General features: G+C 43.7%; 1 protein-coding gene across 3 annotated transcripts in view; it reads right to left on the reverse strand.

Moving 5' to 3' along the window:
- The window catches only part of LOC135376064 (proton myo-inositol cotransporter-like), a 173,648-nt gene that overhangs the window by 128,007 nt on the left and 19,036 nt on the right, over positions 1-26,605 (reverse strand). For all 3 annotated transcript variants that reach the window (XR_010417519.1, XR_010417518.1, XM_064608656.1), the window contains exon 2: positions 861-1,020. Coding sequence is in view for 1 of the 3 variants with exons in the window: in XM_064608656.1 (XP_064464726.1) it covers positions 861-1,020 (160 nt within the window). In the remaining 2 variants the exon portion in view is untranslated. The remainder of the gene's footprint in view (positions 1-860; positions 1,021-26,605) is intronic.

Consider the following 26,605-nt stretch of genomic DNA (forward strand, 5'->3'; position numbering starts at 1 on the left):
AATGGGGCAGCAGCATGTGCTTTTGCAATTTTCTCTCGTAATTGCACGCATACCGCAACAACTCACGGCATGCCCTCCTACTGTAACTCCAGTATGGCAATATGTTTTCCAATGTCACGTGACCAAACATGACGTCACTGCACAAGCCTCAATGGGAGCGTTCGGACTGCACATGGCCATGATTGCTCGCGCAAAAAGTGGGAAAAGTGGTGTTTAACTGCTTCAAATATAGCGGATTTGTGCAATCTGAGGATCAACTGGATGCCCCAGAAGAAACGTTCGAGGCCAGCATACAAGACGATGGCGTTTTCGACCGCGTTCTTCCCCGCACGGTGCTACTCGCGGACTACGTTTCCCTTGACGACGGCGTTACTGTCGCCGGCCAACAGCAACGCCAGTTGACAGACGGAAACCGTATCAATCATGCGTTCGGCACAAAACGCGATGAATCCGACAGCGGAATCGACTGTGAGGAGATGCCACGGCCGCCGCTCGGGCCCTAGCCACCCTCAAGGGCTTCTACGGCGGCCCCGATGGCGCCTGTACTGAGGAACTGCTTGCGGGCGTCCGGAAACTCGTTATTCGCGTGCAAACATCTGGTAAACAGGCAACTATTAACCAGTTTTTTTCGGAAATAAACCTGTGTGAGTGCAGCGCATGTAAAAAAAATAAAGATAATCGTTTTTTGACGTAAATTCGTTATTTCGGGCACCCTGATAATTCGGATTTTTTTTGCGCTCCCTTGAAATCCGAATTAACGAGGTTTTACTGTATTACTATGTCATTATTACTAAGTTATGCACAAATATGCTAATATGAAATGTATAAAACAAGAACAAGAAGCTTGATTGTCAAGGTACCTCCAGCCATTGTCTTCATTTGTGCTGAAGGCGCCATCGACAACACTTGCAATGAAGAGACCACCGGTGAGAAACACTTGGTTGATGCTCACCAAGAAGCCACGAAGGTCTGCTGGTGCCACTTCTGCTATGTACACAGGCACTGTCATGGATGCTAGTCCTAAAAATAAGGAAATATACAGACTGTATAAAACAGCTAGCCCAAATTTTGTAACACAGAAAGTTTAAATATTCTGCCACAGTTTATAAATGTATTTAAGGGCAGTTGTGATCAATCGTCCTAAAGCTCTAGAATACTTTGGACAGGAATCCCTTATCCCAGGAAAGGATGACGAAGAGGTACTCCTGGGATTAGCCATCCACAAAATGTCATGTATTGGCAGAGGGGCCACGAGGCCAGCTTTCACCTGGGCATGATGATGACCTCCTCCTCTACAAGCACTGTTCGAAGAATGCACAATAGCAAGAAAAAAATCTGGGCATAGAATTTACGTATGTACTCTTCATTTTTAGCTGTGTAGATATTTATTATTGATTTATCAATTTAATGGTCAAGGAGCCCAAGCAATTGTTACATATGTTGCAGCAAGTGATAGTCACAAATACTTTTTGTAATAGGTCTGGTAGCACGCCTATGTGCACTATAAATGACTATGCTCAACAGTGACTTGTCGACATGGTGTTCCATTCCTGAACAACCCGAGAAAGCCATTGCTTGAACGGGTCTGTTTTGCACTTTAAATGGTTACAGTTTATGCGTGTGGTAGTGCCATGAGTGCGTGAGTCACGGCCACTGACAACAGTTATAACAGATTATTCATCGTGCTTCAAAAATGCACTGCCCTTCAAAGCTCTACAGATGAATTCAAACAATGGAAAAGTGAAATGGTGAAAAATAAAACTCCTCCTTGAGGGCCTGGACCTGAGGACATAAGATCAGGGGGAGGGAAAAACAAAATGGGTTATCCCTACTTTCTTGTCCATTTCTCGTTCTTCCAGACACACCATGCAGATGTGCTATATTTCGTCCATAAGTCAGCTTAAAAGCAAAAGAAGGGGAACTAGTTTCATCAAAACGCTACAGAGATGTTTATGCTCTAATGACATGCAAGAGAAGCTATTTTATTTGTGTTGTTTATTATTGTCTTCCTCGTTATCTTTTCATCATCGCCAATCTAGCTATCACCTCAGATGATGAGCGCCCAAGCAGCACAATGTACTGAAAGTCAAGTGCAATAGGAGTGGACGGTATGTGTCTTATCAATGTTCTTTCTAGTTTCATCAGTCTGTTCAAGGCCTTCCACCTACCCGTCCACCCCTATTGCACTCGACTTTCAGTACATTTTGCTGCTTGGGCGTTGATGTTGTTTGTCATTACACACTCACCACTGGCACAAGATAAACAATTTATTTATTTATTTTACCCCAAGGGCCCTTACGAGCAATTATTATGAGCAGTCATGGGTAAGTTACTCAAAAGAAGTATAACTAAGTTACATTTAGCCTGCAAAAATAGTAACTAAGTAACAGTTAGCTATACTCTGTTTGAAATGTAACTAGTTACTAGTTAGCATGTTAAAGTAACTTAGTTACTGTACAGTTTACTTTTAAGAGGGTTGCAGTGTGGGGTAGTTGGTACATATCACAACTTGAAGCAGCCAGGAACGACACATGGACAGAAATACACTACAGAACTGCTAGCTTTACAACCGATATAATTTTTTTCATAGAACAGGATTTGAAGAAGAAAGAATAAGGTACAAACTGATAATGACAACCATTCCTTCCTGTTCGTTGCCTGGTCTTCCTGCACTAACAGTTGAGATAACAAGTCTAGTCTTAGATGCAATCTGCTATTCTGTGGCATGGGGGCCCTTGACCACTGAACGGAAGGAAACTGCCCTCTAAAAAAATTCGACAGAGAAGTGAAGAATGAAACTAGATTTTCAGGCATTGTTTTTAGCCTTGCCCAGCATAGTGCTGCCCCTGTCTATGTTAGGCAGCACATGCGTATGTGGACACTTCTCGTGGCTCCTGACCCGCAACAACTTATGGTCACAGCAACTTGGTATTTGCATGCACGTCAGTTAACTAATATCGTAACTAATGTGGGGATATGAGGATCAATTCTCACAATAAGTTTACAAGCTTATAGAAACAACAGCCTCTCCAGATGTCATACGTGGGAAATTAGAAAGGAACAGAATAAAATAAATGGAGGTGAAACAGAAATGTACAAGGGTCATTGTATTGCAATTTTTAGAAGTCTTGGAAAAATGGCAGCGTACTTGAAGCTTGGACAAAACGATGCTATAGGGAACTGATACATGGAAAATATCGCAATATACCCGAGTAATTCAGTTACAGTTACATTTTACAGAAGCCGTCACAGTACAGTAGCAGTACAGTTACTTATAACTTAGTTACTACACAAGACTGATTTTGAGTAGTGCATTTTTTATGAGACATCTTACGGACGATATGGGGCCCTTTCCGTATCATTACAAGACCTCCCACTTGAACCTTTAGGATATTCATAGAGGACTGTCATTCGTCGTAAGACCATATGAATTGATGCCCAGCTACTTGCCTGCAGAAAGAACAAACCTTTACCTGCCTCAGCAATCTGGAAGTACTACAACCTGCCTCAGACCATTAGCTGCAAGATGGTTCGGGGAGTGTGATACTACCATTCTGCCTTTTCTTTTTTATTCCGTGTTAGCGCCGCGAAGCAACGGTGGCTATGAGCAGCGTGCAGACATGGACATAGGACAGCAGGAAGGAATGGGGGGTTAGTATATGCATCCTGGGCACATTCTGGGGGATCTTCGCTGATATTTGTCTGAAAGTTTGCCAGAAAACGAAAGGAAAGCTTCCGACTGCACAACTGGTGCGGGGATTTGAACCCGCGTCACCTCCCAGCCTGTGTCGCACATTGCTTCAACTCCTTTCTGTCGGGTGATTAATCTTGGCGCAAAGAGACTGCAACTTTATGGGAGCCGTGAAAACCACATTCACCTCGTATCTTGCCCCCATTCGCTTGATGCTGTGAGAAAACCTGTGCAGATACGGGATGAAAACCTGGCGACCCGGGGGGCGCTCCTTTTGCCTCCCCGTCTGATCAGACCTTATCTCAATGACCAGATACTCTGCCACTGTTGTCAATAGGTGATCCAAGTAACCTGTCCTGTGTAGAGTTGCCAGCTGCTTGCAGAAGCCATCATCAATACAATGTATACACAATCTGACGAGTGTGTTCTTCATAGCGACTTTGATTACAGCCCTCTTCACAAGTTTCGAGTGGGCAGACGTGTAACAGCACTTTTCTGGACCTGCGAACCTTTCTAGCCCGTTTCTGGACCCATCTTGGAATCTTCTTGCTTTAGTGAGTTGTCATGTGTGGCAAGAGTGACAAGGTCCTTGACACGTGGCTTCATACCTGACAAAGTAAGGTGCCATTTAATGCTCCTATGAATGACTTGACAGTCATGCTGATCAAGTTTCAATACTCCTTGATATCCGATCAGTGAACGGATACCGTATTTTCCGGACTATAGGTCGCACCTTTGTATAAGTCGCATCCCCCAAAAAATGCACAGTTTAGCGCAGAAAATCGTATATAAGTCGCACCTTTGTATAAGACGCACACATGTTTTATTATATACAAGAACTACTAGCTAAAAGCCGTCAAAGGATTCGTCCTCCGAGTCGCGTCCCGTCTTCGTGAAACTGTGTTCACCTTCAGTCATCCACGACTCCCACAAACGTCGCAGAACGGCTTTAAAACTCCGATTGACAGATACGTCCAAGGGCTGAAGCATTTTTGTCATCCCTCCAGGGATGATTACGGGAACACAGTTCTTGGACTTGATTTTTCATTTCACTGCCACTTTTCACTAACGACGAAGTGCCTCCCGACAGCCCGGTTGCCATGCTCGACTGCGTAGTCAACAACCGATAACTTAAACTTCGCATCATAACTCCTCCAGATACCAGCTGGCGCTATGTCGGGAACCTGACTCAACTGAAGTGAAGGGTGGCCAGGGTGGCGTTTGTTGTTCCCACGTGGTGAACGGGGATGCCGGAAGTGGAAATCGCTATTACGCGGCGGTAGCAGCGGTAGCACGGCGGGAGATAGCGCGCGCTGTCAATGGCGATGGGAATTCCGGCTTCCGGAAAAAAAAAAAGTCGCGTATAAGTCGCACCGCTGTATAAGTCGCACCACCAAAAACTTGAGAAAAAAGATGCGACTTATACACCGGAAAATACGGTATATTCAGGGAGCGAACCGCAAAAAACACGTGTTCTGACCTCGATTTATGAACGTGGTTGTTGATGTACAGGGGAGTACTGGGATCGAGTCACTAAAGATGATCAAAGAATGAAGGTCAAGCAGCTGCGCAGAGTCCCACAGCCACAAGAATTCCAGAGATGACTCACCTGTTTTGTGAGTGGAAAACTTTTACTACCTCAGTGACCGGTGACGGCAGAACGGCCGTCAATTTCAATCATATCTTGAAGATGGAAACACTTCGTGGCTCAACGAGAAAGCAATCAGCTCTAACAGCCGGTGACAAACAGGATATCTGCCGTTGGAAACAGTCTTACCTCTCGTCTAATATGAATGCAGTCCCGGATTGGATTAACCATGAATGTGGAAATGAACGTAATATCTACTGCATTTCCTTTCATGTTTCAGCCCATTTCTCTTCCGCGCAGCTTGCACCTCGAGTTATGAATCCCTCGATTTATGAAAGATTTTTCAAGAAATGAAGGGTGTTCATAAATCGAGTGTTCGCTGTAAATCTGCTGTCCTCAAAGAACACAATAGTTTCTAAAAGTCTTTATCAGTTTTGTAATATTTTGTTGACTCATTTACGAATCAAAACATTCATTTTTGTTTACCCAAAGGCTGTGCCAGTTACCTTCTGACATGGAGCTGGAGCAATGAGGTTACATTTAATATGGCTCGTAACCCTGTCTCATTCGTCAAGCTGTCCGTCAGGTCACCATGCAGCCTGGCTGCCACCATGCAAAATATTTTCATTCTGCGGTGTATTATAACTGCACAATCAAATTTGCAAAAACATCAGAGAATGCAGCTGTGGACTGGATGTATGGAAGTCCTCGTGCCTTTTTTCTTTGTTTCTTTCTTCTCAGCTCCCATGCCTTTTATACCCGCCAGAGCTGTGCCGCGCTGTGTCACGACCGAAGACCACGTTACGTCACAACATTAATTTTCCAATTCAATTGAATGTATTAACAGTTTTTTTAACACCCAAAAATTCCTGCAGTGGGCGATGGGTGGAGCGGGGTACAACAAGCCTAAGAATACACACAATACATAGCTACAGTAGCTAACTAAGAACAGCATAAACAAGATGCAAAAACCCAAGATATATCATATATGATTGTGGTTGATATTGTGAGTTACTTTTGAATGAGTCATGTAGTCATAGTGACCATGGAATCGCGGAAGCTGGAAGGGTGGATAACAGTGGCAACATTAGGCGGAAGGTTATTTAATTCAGTGAGTCTTTTTTGGAAAAAAATGAATTGGCAAAGGTAGACGTGTTGCACTTATGACGCCCTACCTTGAATTTGTGATCAATACGGGGTGAAATCCGATAAGGTGGATCCGAGGGCAGGAGTGTGGTAGAATTTGTGAAACAGTGATAATCGGGAGATCCTTCTGCATACAGGTAGATCATCTAGGTCAATTTGTTGTTTGAGAGAAGAGATACTAGCGTATGGCAAGTAACTGTTAGTGACGAATCTGGTAGCACGGTTTTGGATGGCTTCAAGTTGATGGGTAAGAATAGTATGAACAGCTGAAGCGTATTGCAACTGGGGGTAGACTAATGTTAGGTAAGCTAGACGCTTAACATTAGGAGAAGCGGGGGAGAGATGGAGTCTTAAATACCCTAGAGTGCAATTGGCTTTACTTGCTATGTAATCTACATGGGTTGGCAATGAGAGGTTATGACTGAGGTGAACGCAGAGATATTCGTATGATGTGGAGGATGGTATGACAGTTCCCCCAAATGTGTATGAACAAGTTGCTACTAGCTGGTTTCTGCAAAATGGTACATAGCAGCACTTGTCGGTATTAAGTGACATTTGCCACTTGCTACACCAATTTTCAATTAACGTGAGATCGTTCTGGAGGATTAGTCTGTCTTCTGGGGATGAAACTCGGCGGTATAATACGCAGTCGTCCACGAAAAGATGTATGGATGACTGAATACCCTGGGGCAGATCATTAATGAATAACAGAAATAGTAGGGGACCCAGTACTATACCCTGTGGAACACGGGGTGTTATAGGATGGAACTCTGAGCAGACTCCATTAGCAAACACAGACTGGGACCTTGAGTTTAGGAAGGCAGAGATCCATGCTAATGACACAGAGTCAGTGTTCAGGTGATGCAGTTCAGATATGAGTCTACCGTGTGGAACGCAATCGAATGCCCGGGAGAAGTCGATAAATATTACGTCTGTTAAGAAACGCTTATCGAGGTCAGCATGGATGTCATGGGTGAAGGACAGGACAAGGGTGAAGGAAAAAAAACTTTTTTTTGCATTTCTTATTGCTTTTTTGTAGCTCAAACCACATATACGGTACAGTTCCCACAGCTCAGTGGTGTTCCTATCTTTGGCTCGTTTGAATAATTTATTTTTCTTGTTCATTAACGACTTAATGGCTTTGCTGTACCACGGTGTATGGGAAGAAGTAACGATGCTCAAAGAAGGTACGTATTTCTCAACAAGGTTGGAGAGTAGCGATTTGAAAGAGAGCCAGTTTTCATCCGTGGAATGAGATGATAAGTTTCCGGACAAAGAAGTAGAGAAACTGCGACTTAACATAACAAAATAACAAGGTTTATGTATAACTTGATGGTCTTTTTGAGAGACGTTACCTCGTTCTCCGAAACACTCTTTTCACTAGTGAGGGACTTTTTATAGGTGTGCGGAACAGAGGCCTCACTACGTAGGTCAGCTACACTCATCGTTCTTTTGCAGGAGCTCATTTTATTTGTTGCATAACCTGCTGCAGCGAAGAAGAAAAAAAAAGGGGGGGGGTCACCTCAGTGCTCCTTTAAATTCGGTAAGACAGTCTCAAAGAGGAGCTGACGTTTTATGCAAATCAGGAGGCAGCCTGTGAAACCTACCAATTTGTCTAAATAGTTCAGTACGAATATTATCAATATGGCATTTCCCGTTTGTGCTTTGTTGAAACCACAACAACAGAAAGTTAAATTATGAGACCCTTTCAAGCACAGCAGCACTAACTTGCAGGGCCAGTTTATACATTTTTGAAAGGAAAGTTAGGTAGCAAGCGAGCTGGTGGTGACGATCCATGACTTGAAAACCCGAGACGGGGTAGGGACGATAACAGACAAACACAAAACTCAGTTTGAGACCGTGTTTGTGTTTGTCTGTTATCGTCCCTACCTCGTCTCGGGTTTTCAAGTCATGGATATACATTTTCGTTTTGTTAGGAGGATAGAACATCATGTATCTTCTTGTTTGTATGTTTTTTCTCTTTCTTTTTTGACATTCAGGACGGTTCCAAGACAACCAGCTACTTAGCGCCGATTGGCCAAGTTGGTTGTGGTGCTGAAAAAAAGAGCACGCAAAACAAAAACAGACAACACAATACGAGCTTGTGTTGCATTGTGCATTTTTCTTTTATGCACCCTTGTTGTTCAACTATCTACCAGAGCACCAAAGGACACTGTATTGTATGTGTCACACTCAAGTGTATGCGGCGAGCAGTTTGCAAGAAAACAGTTTATGTTACCACCAAATAGAAGACATTGAGGTAGAGGAACAACATTTCTGGCGTAGTAAATATAAAACCTAAAAGAGTACAGGTTCCAAAATTGGCCCTTGTGAGCAGGGTTCCCAGGTCAAAATCCTTAAAGCCACATCATGAAAAAGTGGCAAAAACCAGACACTTTCCCTTGTATATAGCCAACCATGTGGCGAGAGGTGTGCAGCCATCATATCATCATATGAAAGGAGCTCCAATAAGCTAATTTCATCACCGATGTCAAACTCTTAAATGGACTAGAACAAACAGTATGCAATACACAGTGACAAATTACAAGAAAATTTTTAGGTCTAGGTGTGAGACATTTTCAGCAAGGGCGACATGACCAGGCGGCGTGGATATGTCTGTACGCCTTGGTCACCACACAAAATTTGTCTGGAAATTAGAAGATATAACTAGCCTAGTAGCCAATGCAAAATCAAAGAGAAAGTTAGTGATGATTCAGGCCACTAGTGGCTTTATCGGACAATTATGATCATGAGTAATGGTACGTCAATGAATTAATTTTGCACTACGGGTTCTTTAACGAGTGCTGCAATCCCAGAGCACAAAAGGAAAGCAGAGAACATCACACTGACTGTTGGTGGGCCGATCATGAAAGGGAAGAATGAACTCAATGCACTTCTCCATTGGTTAGGCCCCCGGTGATGAAACTCCCCATTCATCATCATTCAAATAAAGCTGTTGTTGTTTCACTGGCCAGCACAATAGAAACTATCGTAGTTTAGGTACACAGGAATCTCAAATGTAGCACAAAGTACAAAAAAACTGGTTAGGGAATAGCCCAGTCACCATTCACCAAATTTCTGCACCACAGCAGTCAGAGAAAAGACGGTACAAGTTAGCCAAATCTGGAAGGCAGCCTGTGGGACCACACACATGGTTCACTAATATATCATTATGAAATCCTCTCGCAGTAGCATGTTGTCCATGATTTCCAAAGTAATTATGAAACAGTTTCAAATCATCCACATGTATTTAGGGTCTGACCCTTCGGGTTAAATGCCTTTCTGTCAGGGGGAAATCAGGTGCTACTGATACATTCGGGTGTTCTGGGGTTATTTTCTTTCTGTCCAGCAAGCCACCTGCAGTTAATACTATACTACATATACTATTAGTGCCTCCAAATAATGCAAGTAATAGGTGACACAACATGATACTGGTTGAAATTCGAGGACAAATCGGGTTTAACCCAAATTAGTCCCAAACTGGCTCGGGAGGGAATAATCAGGCAGAGCCGGGTTTAACCCGGAAAAGTCAGAACCTACATGTATTCCATACAATTGCAACTTATGCAGCAAAATATTCTGATCCGTACAATAGAGTGACTTCCGGATGTCAAAGAACATGCCCAGACCATATACACCAAATTCAAAACTCCGACTTCCGCTATTTGCATGAGGGCAGATTCTGTGTCAATAACTCTCTGGAAGCCAAACTTTATACTGCTGAGTATACTACACTTACTTAAGAAAGAATTCAACCTTATTGTGCATTTTGCCCACTACTTTTGAAAAGCTAATAACACCAATATTTGTCAATGGTTATTTCAAATGTTACACTCTGCTCCTTTTTTTTTTCTTTCAGCCAATGCTCATCAACCGCTTTCAGGTTGTTTTTGTTAGCAAATATACTTTTTTTGTCTCGAAAATAGCTTGATAATTAAAGGAGTAAAACGCATATCATGCAAAATGCAAAAAATAAAAAAGTACTAAGCATGGAAATATGTGAACTACTTTTCTTGTAACAGTGTACTGTTGTCGGTACACCTGCTTTGCCCAGAAATTTTTCCTGCACTTAGTCACCACAAGCATCATTTGAAGTATCATGCATCCTATATACACAGCACATTCTGGAACACTGACATCCATACCAAGTGTTTTGAGATGAAGGACAGACTGTTGCAAGCAATTTGAGTAAGTAATGCAGGTACAAGGCAGTTAAAGGGGGACATGATTTCTATCAAAATGAAATATAGTAAGTGTGGTACACAGATTGAGCAAAATTCAGTTTGTGGACTGTAATGCCACTACTTTTTGTGTGATCAGTACACCTGGGTTTTCCGAACTTTATCCCCTGACAATGAAAAAATGGCTAGGAAGCAAGCGAGCTGGTGAAGATGATGCATAATGTAAAAACCCTGCGACTAGGGAACACGAAGGGACAGACAGCTGTGTTTGAGACTTCGTGTTGTGTCTGTCCCTTCGTGTTCCCTAGTCTCGGGGTTTTTTACATTATGCATTATGCTTTATCCCCTGGTTCGATCCCGGGTTTCGGCACCAAGAAAAACTGTAAGAAACGCTAGCAGGACTGGTGATGGAGACATGTTTACTGGGCAAGCGATGAACATGGAATAATGGAGAAGTACATGCGCAGGTGAATGCTCCAGCACATGGAGATGAACGTGCAACGTACACTTCCTCCTTTACTTTAAGCAACGCCCTGCTTTCAATATAACTGGAACCTGGCGTCATACAGGAATTCCCTAGAGTCAATGAATAGCTTCACTGAGCAAAGCTATTCAGTGACTCTAAGGAATTCCTTTCAATCAAGTTGAATTAATGTCCCATAACATGACAGGATATATTTTGTACCCTTCAAATGTTAGGTAGCACTATTGGCAAACTGCAATAATTTACACAACTATTACTATTACACACTGCATGATAAGCCATTCTGTGGTAACATAATGCATAATATAGTGGCTTTCACTGAAAGCATAAAAACAAAAACATAAAGCAGAGCACAAGGAAGAATTAAAATTATATGTAATTACCACAAACAATAAATGATCACCAAATAATCTCTCATAGGCAGCAGAAAGTGCAGAGAAAGTTAGCAGTAATTGTGCTCCATGAAAACTCACTTTACTCATCAAGTAATTGTTATTTGCTGTGCAGGATTGCTGGTTTGGAACAGCTGTGTTTTCCATAAATTTGGAAGGTACAGTCAAACTCCTTTATAGCGAACACCTTTTTAACGAAAATACCACTATAGCAATTTTTTTTTGCGGTCCCGCTGGAGCCCTATAGGTCCAATAATGGACATCCTTTTTAACGAAAATACCTTTACTGCAAATTTTTTTTGCTGTCCCCTGAGTTTCGTTGTAAAGGAGTCTGACTGTATGAGATGTGGCAATGTAATAATTTCTAAGAAATCTTTAATGCGTACTTTTCAATGGGACAACTAAAAATTTCGACAAATTCAAAGTATAAATTTATTGCAAGGAGGCACCTTTCTGCCAAGATGCCAAATGGATGGCACATGTAAGTACTGCATAATGTTATACATGCTTTTGTTCCAACATCTACCTATTATTCACCAAAAACTGGGATGGATAGGGCATAAATAGGGAACATATTTCAGTGTGATATATGCATGTCATTGTACAGTCATTGGCATTGTCACTGACAGGCTTGATGAATGGAAAGTTAAAGTGTCGCACTGTAGCACGTCTGTAGTAGGACCACATTTCCAAATGTATCAATAATATTGCATTTTGTGCATCAAAAACAAATATGCACATATCAAATATAGATCCAAATGATATGAGTTAATTATTCGTTGAAGAATGACAGAGTTGAAATATGGCAGTCGTTGAAAATGGCAGACAGCGGCGGAAATCAGCCTCAGGATAGCTACTTTCCAAGAATGACATTTCTACTCAAGTACATCTGCACCAATAATCTACAGCACTGCATAACTACACTGAAATACAATTCACTAAAAGGCATAATAAATTGTGTAGTAGGTATATATGTTTACAGCTTGAGGTGCAAATAATTCACCTTCAGGGAGGTATAAAGTTACTATACCTTGAAGATGGTATTGCATTTATACCTTAAAAGTGATGCGGCCTGTAACAAGCCGTTTATACCCAAAAACGTATACATTCTTTTAACAGTGTACACGGGGGCACGGCGCTGCTCTTAACACCATGTATTCACCATTTTTTTTTTAGCTACAGGTACTGATTTTGTCGTCAGTTGTACATGAGCGTACGGATTACTGCAAGTATGCACCGTCATCAAATGATCTTCGCACCGAGCTACCGTAACCGGCATTGGAAACAAGTCACTGTCAGCTTCAACGACTCTGCTCTGCTCGTCAGGCAACAGCAACACCGCGGCACTTCTGCTCACATTCATAAGCCTCTGCACCTACAGCTACAGTTGAGGCACGGCGTGTTTTTTTTTTTCGCTCCAGGTGAGCTACCTCGGCGGTACTTATTCTTTGGGGTGTACCCTGTTACCCACTCTTAATAATAAAACTTTTGAAATCCACGCTAAGAAATCCACCCTTCAAGTTCCAATCCATTGAAATCCAAGCTGTCAAAATAAATCACAATGGGCCTATGCAGTCCAGTGTTAAGCATGGTTTTACGTGAGAAAATCAGTGTTTAAGGGGGTCACACTCCAGAATAACGAGTCTTTATGCAATTCTGTGTCGTATTCAGCATGTATCTCTCAATTATTCATTAATTTAATTAAGTTACAGGCGTAAATAACCACGCGTATGAATACTAGGAAAACAACGCTTCAGCGGTTCGGCTACCATTGAGGTCGGCTATTTGAGAAAATGGAGTAACGAGTGTTGCCAACATTCTAGACGAGTGATCCGCCAAAATAGCCAACCGATTCCGCCAGAATCCGCTAAATTTCGCGAAGAACCCGCTAAAATCCGCTAAACGCTGAAAAGTGCTTGAACATGTTGAGATTGATGTATATTGCACCTGTATTCATGGTGTTCAGGAGCTTGCTTCGCATTCTGGTTCGATTTATTCTTTCCGATGTTCCTGACAACTTCAGGAGGGGAAGTGGTACTCGAAACAGCTCTTCCAGTGCCGTCTCAAACCTGAGCCAGAATGGCTTGGACCATGTCCGGCTTCATTTTATTGCGCAACTTGTTCTTTACCAAGTTCAGCTGGCTGAAGGTGCAATGAGCACACACACACACATACATGGGATGATGATGTGGTGGGTCGTTCTCCGCCGTTATGGCGGTACACTGCCCCAGTGCGATGAAGATCCTCTTTGAAGAGCGGAAGGCACGTTCTTCCATAGCTGAACAGTTGGCCCGATGCATCTTATATTCCTTTGCCACAGCACTGTCCGAGAAAGACTTCTTGTAAAGTCCCCCGAGGTGATCGGCGGTCAGCACTGAACTGCGTTCAGCAATAAAAAGCGCTGTCTCATGTGCTGTGTGGACTTTTCTCGGGGCGATGCGAACTGTCTGTTGACCGGACGTGAAATGTCCCGATGCTTTTCTGTGCTTTGCGCTCTCTCCATGCACCTTCAGGTCTGAGTACTGAGCACACAGCCACAGACTCTGTACTCCACCGTTTCTGTCCAATCTGCCGCCGTTCTGCACCGTAGCCGTGCGCTTAGCAGAGGGTCCCTGAGCCATTCCTTGCGAAATTTTTGCTTGTAACTCATTTTTGGCGTTTTAGCAGAATAGAAAAGTGCACACTGCAACAGACGCTAGTGAAAGCGAGAAGGGAAGCCATGGACGAAACTCCACCTCCCAATGGGTAGACTTTTTCGGCTACTACAAGAGGGAGCAAGATGTCCTTACGCATTACTTTAATTCGTGTTCTGGTGCAAAATTTCGGGTTATATGTCATCATATTCACTTGTAAACAATGCTGTCCTGGGTGACCGCAACATGTAAGGCCTTAGTAGTTAGGGCCCTAATTTCGTGCCCTAACTACTAAAGGGTATTCTCTGACCGGGGCATTAGTGGTGTGTGTTCTCCAAAAAGGTCAAAGAGGTTCTTGCAGAGAAGGAAAGAGAGCGAGTCGAAAGTGAGCTTCTTGAGCGCAAACTGCCGTCAGATAGCAAAATTTCAGGTGACTGGTTTCGGTTCGGTAATTATCATACTCTAGGGAATAAATTGATTTTTCGGGCTTTTCAGCCAAAATGCGGCAAAAGTCTGAATCCGCTAGAATCCCCTAAATTCAGCCAGGACCCGTTAGAAATTCCGCTAGCCGCTAAACAATTTTTTTCCCCGCTAGATGCAAATCGAATCCGCCAGATCTGGCGGGAAATCCGCTAAATTGGCAACACTGGTAACGACGGAGCCGTGTGCACTACACAGCAGGCAAAAAGTTCCCAGCATTTCAACAACGCGAAAAAGATCGTCCGTGCAACATGTGTGTGAAAGAACAGGCCTATTAATAAACAGTACAACAAAAATAGATTAAATTGAAATAATGGCTTCATTTTTCCCGCGGAGGCAACTAGAATGCAAGGCGTCCCACGCAGCAGCTCCTTTAGTGAAGCAGATAGTTTAATGACTGTTCATCTTAGTTTAGGTGCTGAAAAGGTTGGTGAAACTGGGTCATTATGTAGCCTTTGTGTTCAGGTGCTGTGCAATGGTTTTTCGAGGTATTCAAACTACAAAAAAAGGTTGATAAAAAAATTTATTTGCATACCTACCTACATACATGTCCCGGACAGCACGTAAGAAACTCAACAGAACATAAATGTCATCATGACATTGGTAGACAGACTGATACCGAAACAAATCGGAAGGGGAGGGCTGGGTTCCACGAATGGGCACTTGTTCGCTGCCCCCTCTTGAAAGAAAATAGGACCGAAAGTCGCGTGCTCTCTCAGAGACCACCGTAATCCCCTCAAGACCGTGCCTTTTAGACGCGAACTCGTCCCCCCTAGCTTTGAGCGTAGCTCAACGGTACCAAACTGGTGGCTCTGTTGAACAGTGCGATGTCAATTGTTTTTACGATGAACAGTATGATGTCATTTGTACCGTTTCCAAGGCATTTTGTACAAGGGTTTTGTATGCCAGGAGCGTACTGTCTGCGAAAGGTAGTTTTCGTGTCCGCTTCAAGAAGACAATTTTTTAAGAGGCTTAGATGATGCGTAACTACTGTGTGATTTTCACTAAATATCAGACGAGAGGTGCACACCTAAATACCTGGAGCCCTCAACTCAATTAATTGTAGGATCAAAATTACATGGGAATATATTGAGGTTTGTCTTGTTCACAAAAGATATCATTGCACACTCTGCAAAGTTCATTGCTAGTTGCCATGGCCTACATTAATCATATACACTGCAAACCACTCATTGAGCATAGTGAGTCCGCGGTACGCAATGTGAAAAGCGTCATTGCGCATTGTGAAAATGGCGATGCAACAGTGCTTGTGGCCTCGCATTTCTCACTAGTTTCTTTAATCACTTTGTTATGAGATGACTAATGCTTTGCCTATTCAACACGAACATACTTTGTAACAACTACTTGGAACTTTGAAACAACTTTGCAAAGCATATGTACCCGTATGCACTTCCTTTAATCGCTTCAGGAGTATTTCTCCCGTAACATATCTCAGCAGCAGTGATTTCCCCAGAAATTCACTGCTGGGGGGGTGCCGAGCTTTCAAGGGGGGGGTGCTTGGTGAAGGTTCCACTTACGGAATTTTTCTTAGACACGGATAGAATCGTGGCACAAGGGTGACATATCTGCACAGCTTTCCCGTTTTATTTGTACATGTTATTACATTAGAACACAGTACAGTAGAATATAGATTCATTATGAACGGCATTTCAACATTAAGATACATAATCACACGACCGGCAAAGAAAAAAGCCTAGCACATTGTCTCACGAAGCTCAATGAACACCTAGCAACCAACGATGAACACCTTAGACGAAAAAAGCAGAATACTTCGCTTGATTGAGTTGGGCGCAAATAGTTCTTGATGAACGCACGCATTCTTGCTCGTATATGCGCGGAATATATGCATTGAACAGTCATTTTCAAATTATTTTGGAGAAATGCATGGTACGATGATCTTCATGACTGTGGTCCTACAGCCCAAGTTTGATCGTACAGGATGTAATTCGCTGCGCTGGACTCACTACCAGAATGTGTTGGTGGCCGAGCTGGATGGGGTTACCTTAGAAATTTCAGGGGGGGTCTTGCAAAAATGCAGGGAGGGTGTACACCCCCCCTGAGGGAGGTGTAGGGAAATCCCTGCTCAGCAGATGCAGCATGTCATGTCGGTAACACAATTTTGCCACAGCATTTGTTTGATATGTCCAACAAGCAGAGATATCAAATCTTTGTGCCAAAATGGTGTGTCACGTGTCCGTGTAAAGACGGGTCGCTTAGATGGAATAGGTATAGCATCTTGATGTTGAATGCAAGAAGTTAATGTTTGACAACATATATGTCATGGGTTAAATAGAGCAGTATATCATACACATCAGAAGAATGCCAACACTTCAGTGCTTTACCTTTACTTGTTATTCCAATGATTACTCTCTCTTCTATTGGAATTATGTATTTCAGAATCATTTTTGTATTATTGAATTTTAATTTGGCAATCCTATCACATGTCTTGTGATAGACAGGTTAGCAATGTAAGCAGTGTTTATGTGCCTCTCACAACCTGCATCTTTATGCAAAAATACTCCAAAAGCCGGGAGACAACATAACTATAGACAAAAATGTAGAGAACTCCGACTCAACATAACAAAATAACAAGGTTTACTCAGACGTTTCATCCGTCATGCGACGGACATCATCAGTGCCAAACTGGACGAGAGATTACACAACCGGTCGCTATTTAAGGATATGGGAGTATTGTTCGGGGAGGGGCCACGGTTTTTGTTACAAACCGAGGGGTCACCGCGTATGTGCCAAGACTCTAGAAGCTTCCTGTGTCCCCATCTTTGTTCTCTCTTGTTATGTTACGTTGGAGTTATCTACTTTTTTGTCTGCATTTTTATGTCTGAGGCTGTTTTTGTGACAAGAGGGCAAGGGTGCCGGCAACACGGCACATGTTCACAAAAATGGAGAACCAGAGAGACACACACACAAAAATGTATAGCATAACACAGTCCCATTCATTTTGTCGTGTCCTTTTTTATGTGTCGTCTGTTCTACTTTATTTCTTCTTCTTTTTTTCATATGTAGTTTCTGGATTTCAAGCCCAAGAGCAGTTGCTGTAGAGGATGCAGAGAACATGTGAAGCATACATTTTCTCATTCTCATGTTATGCTGTAAGCAGTGTGAAATACAACTCAAAAGGAATTTAATGAGAGACAACTTGTCACCATGATCAGTGTGGGAACATTGCAAAGGAAAAATAATTCTAAACCATAACCCAGGCGGAAATTTGAACTGGAATCTCAAGTGGATCCACTTGACTACCAAAGTGGTTTGAAGTGGACTGAGCTGGTCCCACTTCAGAGTGAAGTGGATCCAGTAGGGAACCACTAAGCATGCTTAGTGGTTCCCAACTGGTTCCTTTCCAGCCCCAAGTGGATACCACGAAGGAATGAAGTGGTTCCATTTTCCCAGCATGCAGACCTGACAATGTCCACTTTAATCTAATATGGTCACATTTTGGTGATAAATCGAAAATTGAAGTGGGTTAAACAGGCCCACTTGGGGTCTGACATGAGGAACACTGAAACCACTTTGACAACAATCTTGGAGAAAGTGGGAGCATCGCTGTCTGGTGGCATCGCCATCGCTAGCGACAGAATCAAAACGAGACCATCCAATCCGATCCAAGCCGTGTCGTTCAGTTGAACCGTTGTTGTGTTTGGCGGTTTACGGCGTGAACGGGAACGCTGCATTGAATTTTATGGGCTACTGGATCCGACCACAAGTAATTACAGGGTAAGGCGACTACTTTTGTTGTTGTGGGAGTCGACATGCATTTTGTAGACCTGGTAAGGCCATTTCATTCGAGCTTGAGAGTGAGTACAACCTTGTTGTGCTGTGTGGTAATGACGGAATTAAAAGGCGGTAGTTCACACAAAAGCCAACGATCAGAGCTGCCATGGTACCATGTACCTGACAGATGTTCGCTATTCCTACAGGTCCCAGTTGCAAATGAGTCACAGCAAGCATTTTGCCAATGAGGAAGCGTGAGAGGGCACGTGCTAATAGACAGCAGTGACCGGAGCTCTGATGTCAGAGCCCGACGGGTACATGTATTCAAGGGCTTAATTTCGCCAAGAATGACACATAAAAAAGTAGAAAAGATGGGTTTCCCTCCACACTCTACAGCAGTGTTCAACATAAGAAGGGAAAGGAAATCTAGTCTGTCAGCTCTCCAAATATGAGTGCGCCACGGATAGAAAGGCTGGACACAGTGATGTCGCGCTCCCTACTTGCGACAGATAATATAATCCATCGTACAGGGTACAGGCGTCGCCACCCTTAACCGTAGCACGGGAGCGCGTGGCCTGCTTGCATGCCAGCGCCGCCTTGTGTCGATGGTGGGGCGTGCTGTGGTAGAGACTCTGGGGCCCTGGTGCACAAGCGCCCCCTCTCGCAAGGGCACGGAAAGCACGCACGGATCACCTACTCGGTTAGCTATCTGCAGACACTTCAACGATAAGAAAATCAGTATACGATCAAAAATATCAGTGTTTCTTTGGATATTTGCATCCACACAAACACGTTACCAAATCTTTCCTCAGCACCATGAAAAAAAAAAGAAAGAAAATTTGTGATAACACATATCATAGTGAACAGAACGCTCAGAGCAAACATGGGTGAGCCTACAGTGTTTGCATATGTCTCAAACTTATTTCAGAATATTGTGCCCCTCACGCTCGCCCTTCCGCAAACCGACATTTAGATAAAGCGTGGTAGATAACGCACACGTGCGTTTATTGTGCCTGTTTTGCGAGGGCGTAAGGTGATACTGTACAGCAGGTGATCCATTCGTACCATGCCGATTACCCTGAGCTCAACCGATCGAGAGGGGGCGCTCGTGTACCATGGTCTTAGAGCCTCCACCCCAGCATCGACGCAAGGCGGCGCTGGTATGCAAGCAGGCCACGCGCTCCAGCGCTACGGTTAAGAGTGGCGACGCCTGTACCCCCTACACTGCAGTGTTTCTCCTGGCACACTATTGCATTTTATTATCTCCAACAGTGTACGTAGTTGACAGACTAGATTCCTTTTCCTTCTTATGTTGAACACTGCTGTAGAGTGTGGAGGGATACCCGTCTTTTCTACTTTTTTATGTGTCATTCTTGGCGAAATTAAGCCCTTGAATACATGTACCCGTCGGGCTCCGACATCAGAGCTCCGGTCACTGCTGTCTGTTAGCACGTGCCTTCTCTCACGCTTCCTCATTGGCAAAATGCTTGCTGTGACTCATTTGCAACTGGGACCTGTAGGAATAGCGAACATCTGTCAGGTACATGGTACCATGGCAGCTCTGATCGTTGGCTTTTGTATGAACTACCGCCTTTTAAATTAGATCGTAGCAGTGAACATCAAAACTGCACAAGCTGCGATATTCTTGATGCCATTTTTCTGTGTCTATTACTCCCTTTGCTGTAAAACTTGGAATACTGGATGACATCAGTGCAAATAAGTGAATAAGTTCATTTCACATTTTTCCCTGACAGCATAAAATGAATTGTTGCAGTTCATTTAGTATCTGTTTCCGTCTTTGTACTTCAGTGCTGTTTCACATTGCTTTAAAACCAGCTGAGAGTGTAAAAATGAGAAATAAAAGTGCTATGCAGTTAAATAGACGCCTGTGACTGACTATAAGTGGGCTACGGAAGTGGAACCACCTGCAAGTGGTTCCCCAAAGTGGGAAAGGTTTCATAAACCACTTGCAGAAAATTTCTGCCTGGGAATGGATTCCTATCCTATTTAATGGTACAGTATCAGATGAAAGTAATTCAAATAATATTAAAGAAGTAACCGTGAAAATTATCAGTCAAACAGTGAAGCTGGCTACAGTACACTACAATGTGTCACATGTAACAATATCAGTGTTTCCAAAACTGACACACAAACCTTAGGGAGGCCGCAATAGTCAAAGCGGGGGTTACACCACTTGGCGAAAAGAAAAACCAGATGAAGTGAACGCAATATGCGACAAAGCCAAGGAAACTATCTCGCTACAACTGCAACATATTGAAGTTGTTTTTAAAAAATAGAAGTTCAGTTCAGCGCACAGATATCAGCTGTCGCACACACAGCCATCCCGAAAACTATGCCCATCTTCGTTGATGCACCCACGAATCCACAGGAAGACTCCCGAGGTTTTCCCACTCGGATTAAGTATCTGTACCTTAACTATGAACAGTTTGGTGTACACTCCAGAAAACAAGAACAGCTGATTGCCGATTTTATGGGCGCGGCCATGCGAGCCGACAAGGATAGTTCAACAGAGGAGCAATTTGAACGCGAATGTGGCGCTAGTGGTAGGCGCAAGAATTTACACTTCAAACGACGTAAAACTCCAAAAAGTGAGCAGCGAGGATGCTTGCTTGCTCATTTGTCATTATTTGGGCCTGTAATCCACATCAGCGTTCAGAAAGGCTGCTAAATGCCGATGGCCGGTACAAGAAAAACGTGTTTGCAATGTTTTTTGTCCTGTTGCAAATGGGACCCACGGGACTTGCGAGAGTCTACCCAGGAATATCCGCAGAATGTACCAGGAATATTTGAACATCCATAAAGGAATGACCTCGGTATATTCATGGGATGTTCTTTGGTTGACTGGGGAGTGATCCCGCAATGCCAGAAGAACACTGAGGATGTCGTTCACTTGCTCACAAACAAGGCAGTATCCATCGAGAACGAAATATCAGTCATATGTTCGCTGGCTTCGGAAATAGCCCCTCTGAAGGCGAAAATAACTAACATTTCGACATATGTTAACTGGGTTAACAACCCGCATTGATGACCTTGAAAACAGATCACGCCGTAATAACCTTGTGTTCTACGACCTTCCTGATAACCAGCAAGAAACTTTGGAAGTATCGGAGAACCCAAGCAGCAAAATGTACTGAAAGTCGAGTGCAATAGGGGTGGACGGTATGTGTCTTATCAATGTTCTTTAGTTTCAAGAGTTTGTTCAAGGTCTTCCACCTACCCGTCCACCCCTATTGCACTCGACTTTCAGTACATTGTGCTGCTTGGGAAGCTTGTGTGGTCGACTTGTTCCTCCCACCTAAACATCGATATCTTGTCATCAGCGATTGAACGCGCTCACCCGATAGGGAAATTTACTCATGGTAAAAACCGGCCTCTGATGGTGAAATTTCAGTCCACCAAAACAAAAGATAAGTTTTGCACCAAAGTTCTCGATCCTGTGATACTACTATCGCTGTAGCCCAAGACTTTGCTGCTTCTACATGCAATGCACGTCGTAGATTAATCGAATATGGTCGCACACTTGGTATGCCTTTCAAGTTGCGCCACAATAAGCTGCTTACAGATAACAAGTGCTTCATTTACCATAACACATGTGACACCGCACGTGAAGTTCCTAGATAACGACGTGCCTCATTCAGTCAACAGGTCCACCTCCCTTCAGAGTCACATGAACGTGAGAGTCAGATATTGCTTCTTTTTGATAATATTCGAAGCATTTTGCCTAAACAGAACCATCTCGAGTCTTGTCAATGACACCTCATCCGACATTATTGTCCTCGCAGAAACATGGTTAACTTCAGACGTACCGAACATTGAAATATTACAGTCTTATCCTGATTTTACATATCATCGATGTGATCGAGTATCCCGTCGTGGTGGCGGTGTTCTGATAGGGATTAGGAATTTCCTGATAGTTACTCTAATATATATTGACTACAGCTCGTATGCCAACTCAATGTGTACCTTTGAAATAACCTGGGTTTCTCTCGTAATCAGATCAAAGCATCTTGTTGTTGGAGTAATATATCGACCACCCGTGTTAATTTTTGTGCCCGTCTTTGAAGATGTGTTATCATTAATTTTGCAGCATTTCTAGACTGGTCAATACCATGTGGTATTTCACCAGAACAGCGTAGTTTCATGGATTTGTGCTTGAGATATGGCCTATGTCAGTTAGTGTGTGAGCCTACCAGAATCACTCTCTTAGTTTCGGTATAAATCAGAATGTGGGGGCAGGGGGAACAGTCCACCGCTCCTCGAGTTTGGCTGGTGCTGGCTCTGCCCCCCCCCCCCCCTCCTCCCGAATTTTCCCTCCGAGGACCTCTTTGTATATGCCGTACTTTTCAATCTCTAACTTCATGTCCCGCAGTGCTCTCCTTCAGGTTAAGTTAGGCTGGGTTAGGTTAGGTTAGGGCTCGCTCCCCCTTGCCGACTTCCGAGTTAGTGCGAGCGAGGTATCTCGATCCATAATGGCAAACCTGAAACAGTGCACCAAAAACAGATGTCACCCCTGTGGATAATAATTTGAAGCGTGCAGATGAAGGACTCATCTCATATCTAAACCGATTGCCAGCAATTCTGCTCTTTCTGTTTTTCGAAAGAAAGAAAAACAGCTTCATAAAAAAAAAAAAAATACATCTTAGTGAATTATGGAAATTAGAATGCCAAAATACCTTGCAGATAAGGTTTTCCTCCACTCGCATACGCGTAAGTGCGAAACTAATGTACACGTAGTCCTAGTTGTTTTATTTAAAAAAAGTCTCTATTAAAAATGGGTACGACCACGAAGTATGCGTTCGTGGCACCCCGTTTATTTTGTGTGTGTGTGTGTGTTTCAGCTTGGACAACTTTTTATAAAAAAAGTCACGAGAGCACGTCATTTTCACAGCTGAGTTCTACGGGCGCGTATCTTTTTCAAGAAAGACTGTAATGACTAATAATGAATTTAATTGATTAGTCATCCTTAATTAACTCTAATAAGGACGTCTTGAACAAAAGCCAGATACCGATATGGGAGACAGTCCTAGTTAAAATCCACACCACGTTTAAAAATTTTGAAACACGTACGTGTATTAAAATATCCATCTTTTAATTTTGACATGCAAATGGGCCAAAACCGTAACCGTGGCAACCACGTTTGGGGTGGTGGTCTTCACGGTACGGGATACTTCTGTATGCCAACTGCGCTCGCAATTATATTGTCTTGGCTCAGAAACCGTATGTTTCTGGAACGTTGAGAGGGAAAAAGGAATCACAAAACACAAATATACTTCAAGTACTCTTCTCCTTAGGGAAGCGAGGAAGCGAGAGATTTATTGACTCTACGTTGCACTAGTGTCAGCGCGCTGAGCGGTTGAGCTGAAATTTGAATTAGAATTGGAAATGGATAAAAAATAATAATAAATAATACTAAAAAGAAAAAGAATGAAAAAGCGTTATCTGAGCTGATATAAAGATGAGTGTGGTGCGGGTATACCCGCAAGTTTGCTCTTCGCGGGTGCACATTTACGTGTCATCGCGGGTTGCGGGTAAGGCGCGGGTTGACTCGCACTGCCTCTGCGGATTACGCGGGTTTACCTGCGATACCCACAGGAACAAAACCAGCCTATCGGCTTTTGGTGTACGACCCGATTAACCGCGAACATTGTGCCCAAACTATTTTCCAAGACGTGCTTCCGTGGTGTGCGAGATAACAGCTTTGTCATTTACTGGCACCACGTTCTATGCTTACTCTTTGAGAGAGAGAGAGAGAGGGAGGGCAGGAGGGAGGGCGTGAGTCCAGCTGATTATGAGACCAGAAAAGTTGGTAGAGTGGGCAATAAAAAATGGGGCAGGGTATCGCCCCTGGCGCTGAGACTTCCCATTCATCATCTCAAACAGCGCCTGTCTCAAAATAAAGTAGTTGTTATTGTCAGTCATGTTTGGCACATAGGGCTAATTTTGGCTATCTTTCGACACGACGACTGGTTCACTTCGTGTTAGTAAGCTGGCAACCACGTCAACTGTCGCCACAGCGTCTGACTGTTGGAAAAGTGGCTCGCTAACGGACAGTGTACCCAGCATCAATAAATCATTTCGTGCTGTGACGATCATGTGGCATAACTGAAACATGCGTGCGCATTGGGCTGCGGGTGCATCTGCAGGTATGCGGGTACCCGTTGGGATGTGCGGATGCGGGTTGCACTAATGACATTGCTGCGGGTGCGGGTCGTGGTCCTGCGGGTGCGGTGCAGTTGCGGGTACGAATCTTCATACCTGCACTCATCTCTACGAGCTCGGTTCACTCTGGAAATTGTTGCACTGACAACACTGGCACCAATTGTTGCACTGGCGCCACGTACGAACTTACCTAACATTGCTCCTCTGTTGAACTGTCCTTCTCGGCTCGCATGGCCGCGCTCATGAAATCAGCAATCAGCTGTTCTCGTTTTGTGGAGTGTGCACCAAACTGTTTGTAGTTCAAGCTACAGGTACTTAATACGAGTGGGAGAGCTTCGGCAGTCTTCAAGTGGATTCGCGGGCGCATCAACAAAGATTGGCATAGCCTTCGGGATGGCTGTGTGTGTGACAGCCAGTGTCTTTCTCCGTCTGTTACGTCGCGAGACAACCGAGATCACCGTCTGTGCGCGCTCAGGAAGCTTGAAATCTGCCCTGATACATATACAGTAATATATACCTTCAATATACGCTGATACATATACGGTCCATAAATTGGGACTTGCTCCACTGCAATCTTTCCCGGAGTTCACAAGAGACACTGTTTGTGGATTTATGCCTTACATTTAATCTATCGCAGGTCGTTCCACATCCTACCCGAATAACTCATGCCACACAGTCAACCCTTGACTTGGTTTTAACCTCCCATCCTGAGCACATCACTTCTTTGCATGTCACTCATGGTCTCAGTGACCACAAGGCCATTTCCTTCGATATCTCTTCAAGTCGTCCAAATGTTCGTAAATTCAACGATAAAACCATATACGACTACGCTCGAGCTAACTTCCAAGCCATCAACGAGGGTCTTGAAGCTCTGTATGAAAATTCCTTTCATGGCACCTCGCCTCACTCCACTGAGCATAACTGGTCCCTCTTTCGTGACAACATAAACTACCTTACCGAGTACCACGTTCCAAAGATAAGAGTGAAGTCTTATGATCACAATCCTTGGTTCACGAAAAGTCAAAATCTTGCTAACCAAGAAAAAGCGTTTATTCAGGAAGGCAAAGCGTCTTGGCGACGACGTATCATGGGCTAAATTTCACTACTGTGAACGGAAATACAGGCGCTCGATCAAGGAAGTGAAACATAAGTAGTTCTTTACCATCGACCTCCCGTCTCTCTTGACGAATAAACCGAAACAATTTTGGAAAATTTTATCTCCGCCAAAATCCCACCTTATCAGTCTAACTGACACCCGCCGACAACAACTGCGCCAACGCTTTCGCTTCCTTGTTTTCATCTGTTTTCAACAGCGATAACAGGTACACTTAAACTCCATTATCAGTAATCGCCTCCTCACCTATGGTCCTCATTCATATCAGCGCTCATGGCATTTGTAAAACCATTGGGTCACTTAAGCTGTCGTCGAGTGCTGGTCCGGACTCTATTAACCCGAAGGTTCTATACAACACGAGATCTATTTCCAGCAAGATTCTATGTTGCATATTGACTCAGTCACTCCAAGATTCTGCCATACTGCAGGACTGGAAGACGGCGAAGATTGTCCCTATTCACAAATCAGGCAGCTGCCACATCGTTAATAACTACAGTCGACCCCCGTTTATCCGGACTTCATTTATCCGGATCCCGCGGTATCAGGACAAAAGGCACGGGAACGGATTTTCCTCCATGTATTTTGTTCTCGTTTATCCGGACTCCAGCTTCCGGACTCGGACAAGAATTCCAGGGAACGAAAGTCGAAAATTCTAGTAATCCAGCTTCAGTTATCCGGACTACCGTGAGTAAGAGCAGACGCTGACCCCACTTCGTCACCGTTTTCGCTGTTTTGGGGTTATTCCCGTCACACATCAGGGACGTACATTCCTCCGGAGGGAAGACAACCGTGCACGATGACCCCTTTTTCTATTTGTGTGCGTTGGGTCACGTTGGCCAGTCGAGTCATTTGGAAATATCTCGAGCAACTCTCCGGTTCTAGAGGGGAGAACTCCAACCCGAGGGATTGCTGCTTACGGCTCGTTGGCCGATGAAGACTTTCCCCTAGCTGAGCTGCGATCCCTGA

This window comes from Ornithodoros turicata, unplaced genomic scaffold (assembly GCF_037126465.1).
Source record: "Ornithodoros turicata isolate Travis unplaced genomic scaffold, ASM3712646v1 ctg00001007.1, whole genome shotgun sequence".
NCBI classification, from domain to species: Eukaryota; Metazoa; Arthropoda; class Arachnida; order Ixodida; family Argasidae; genus Ornithodoros; species Ornithodoros turicata.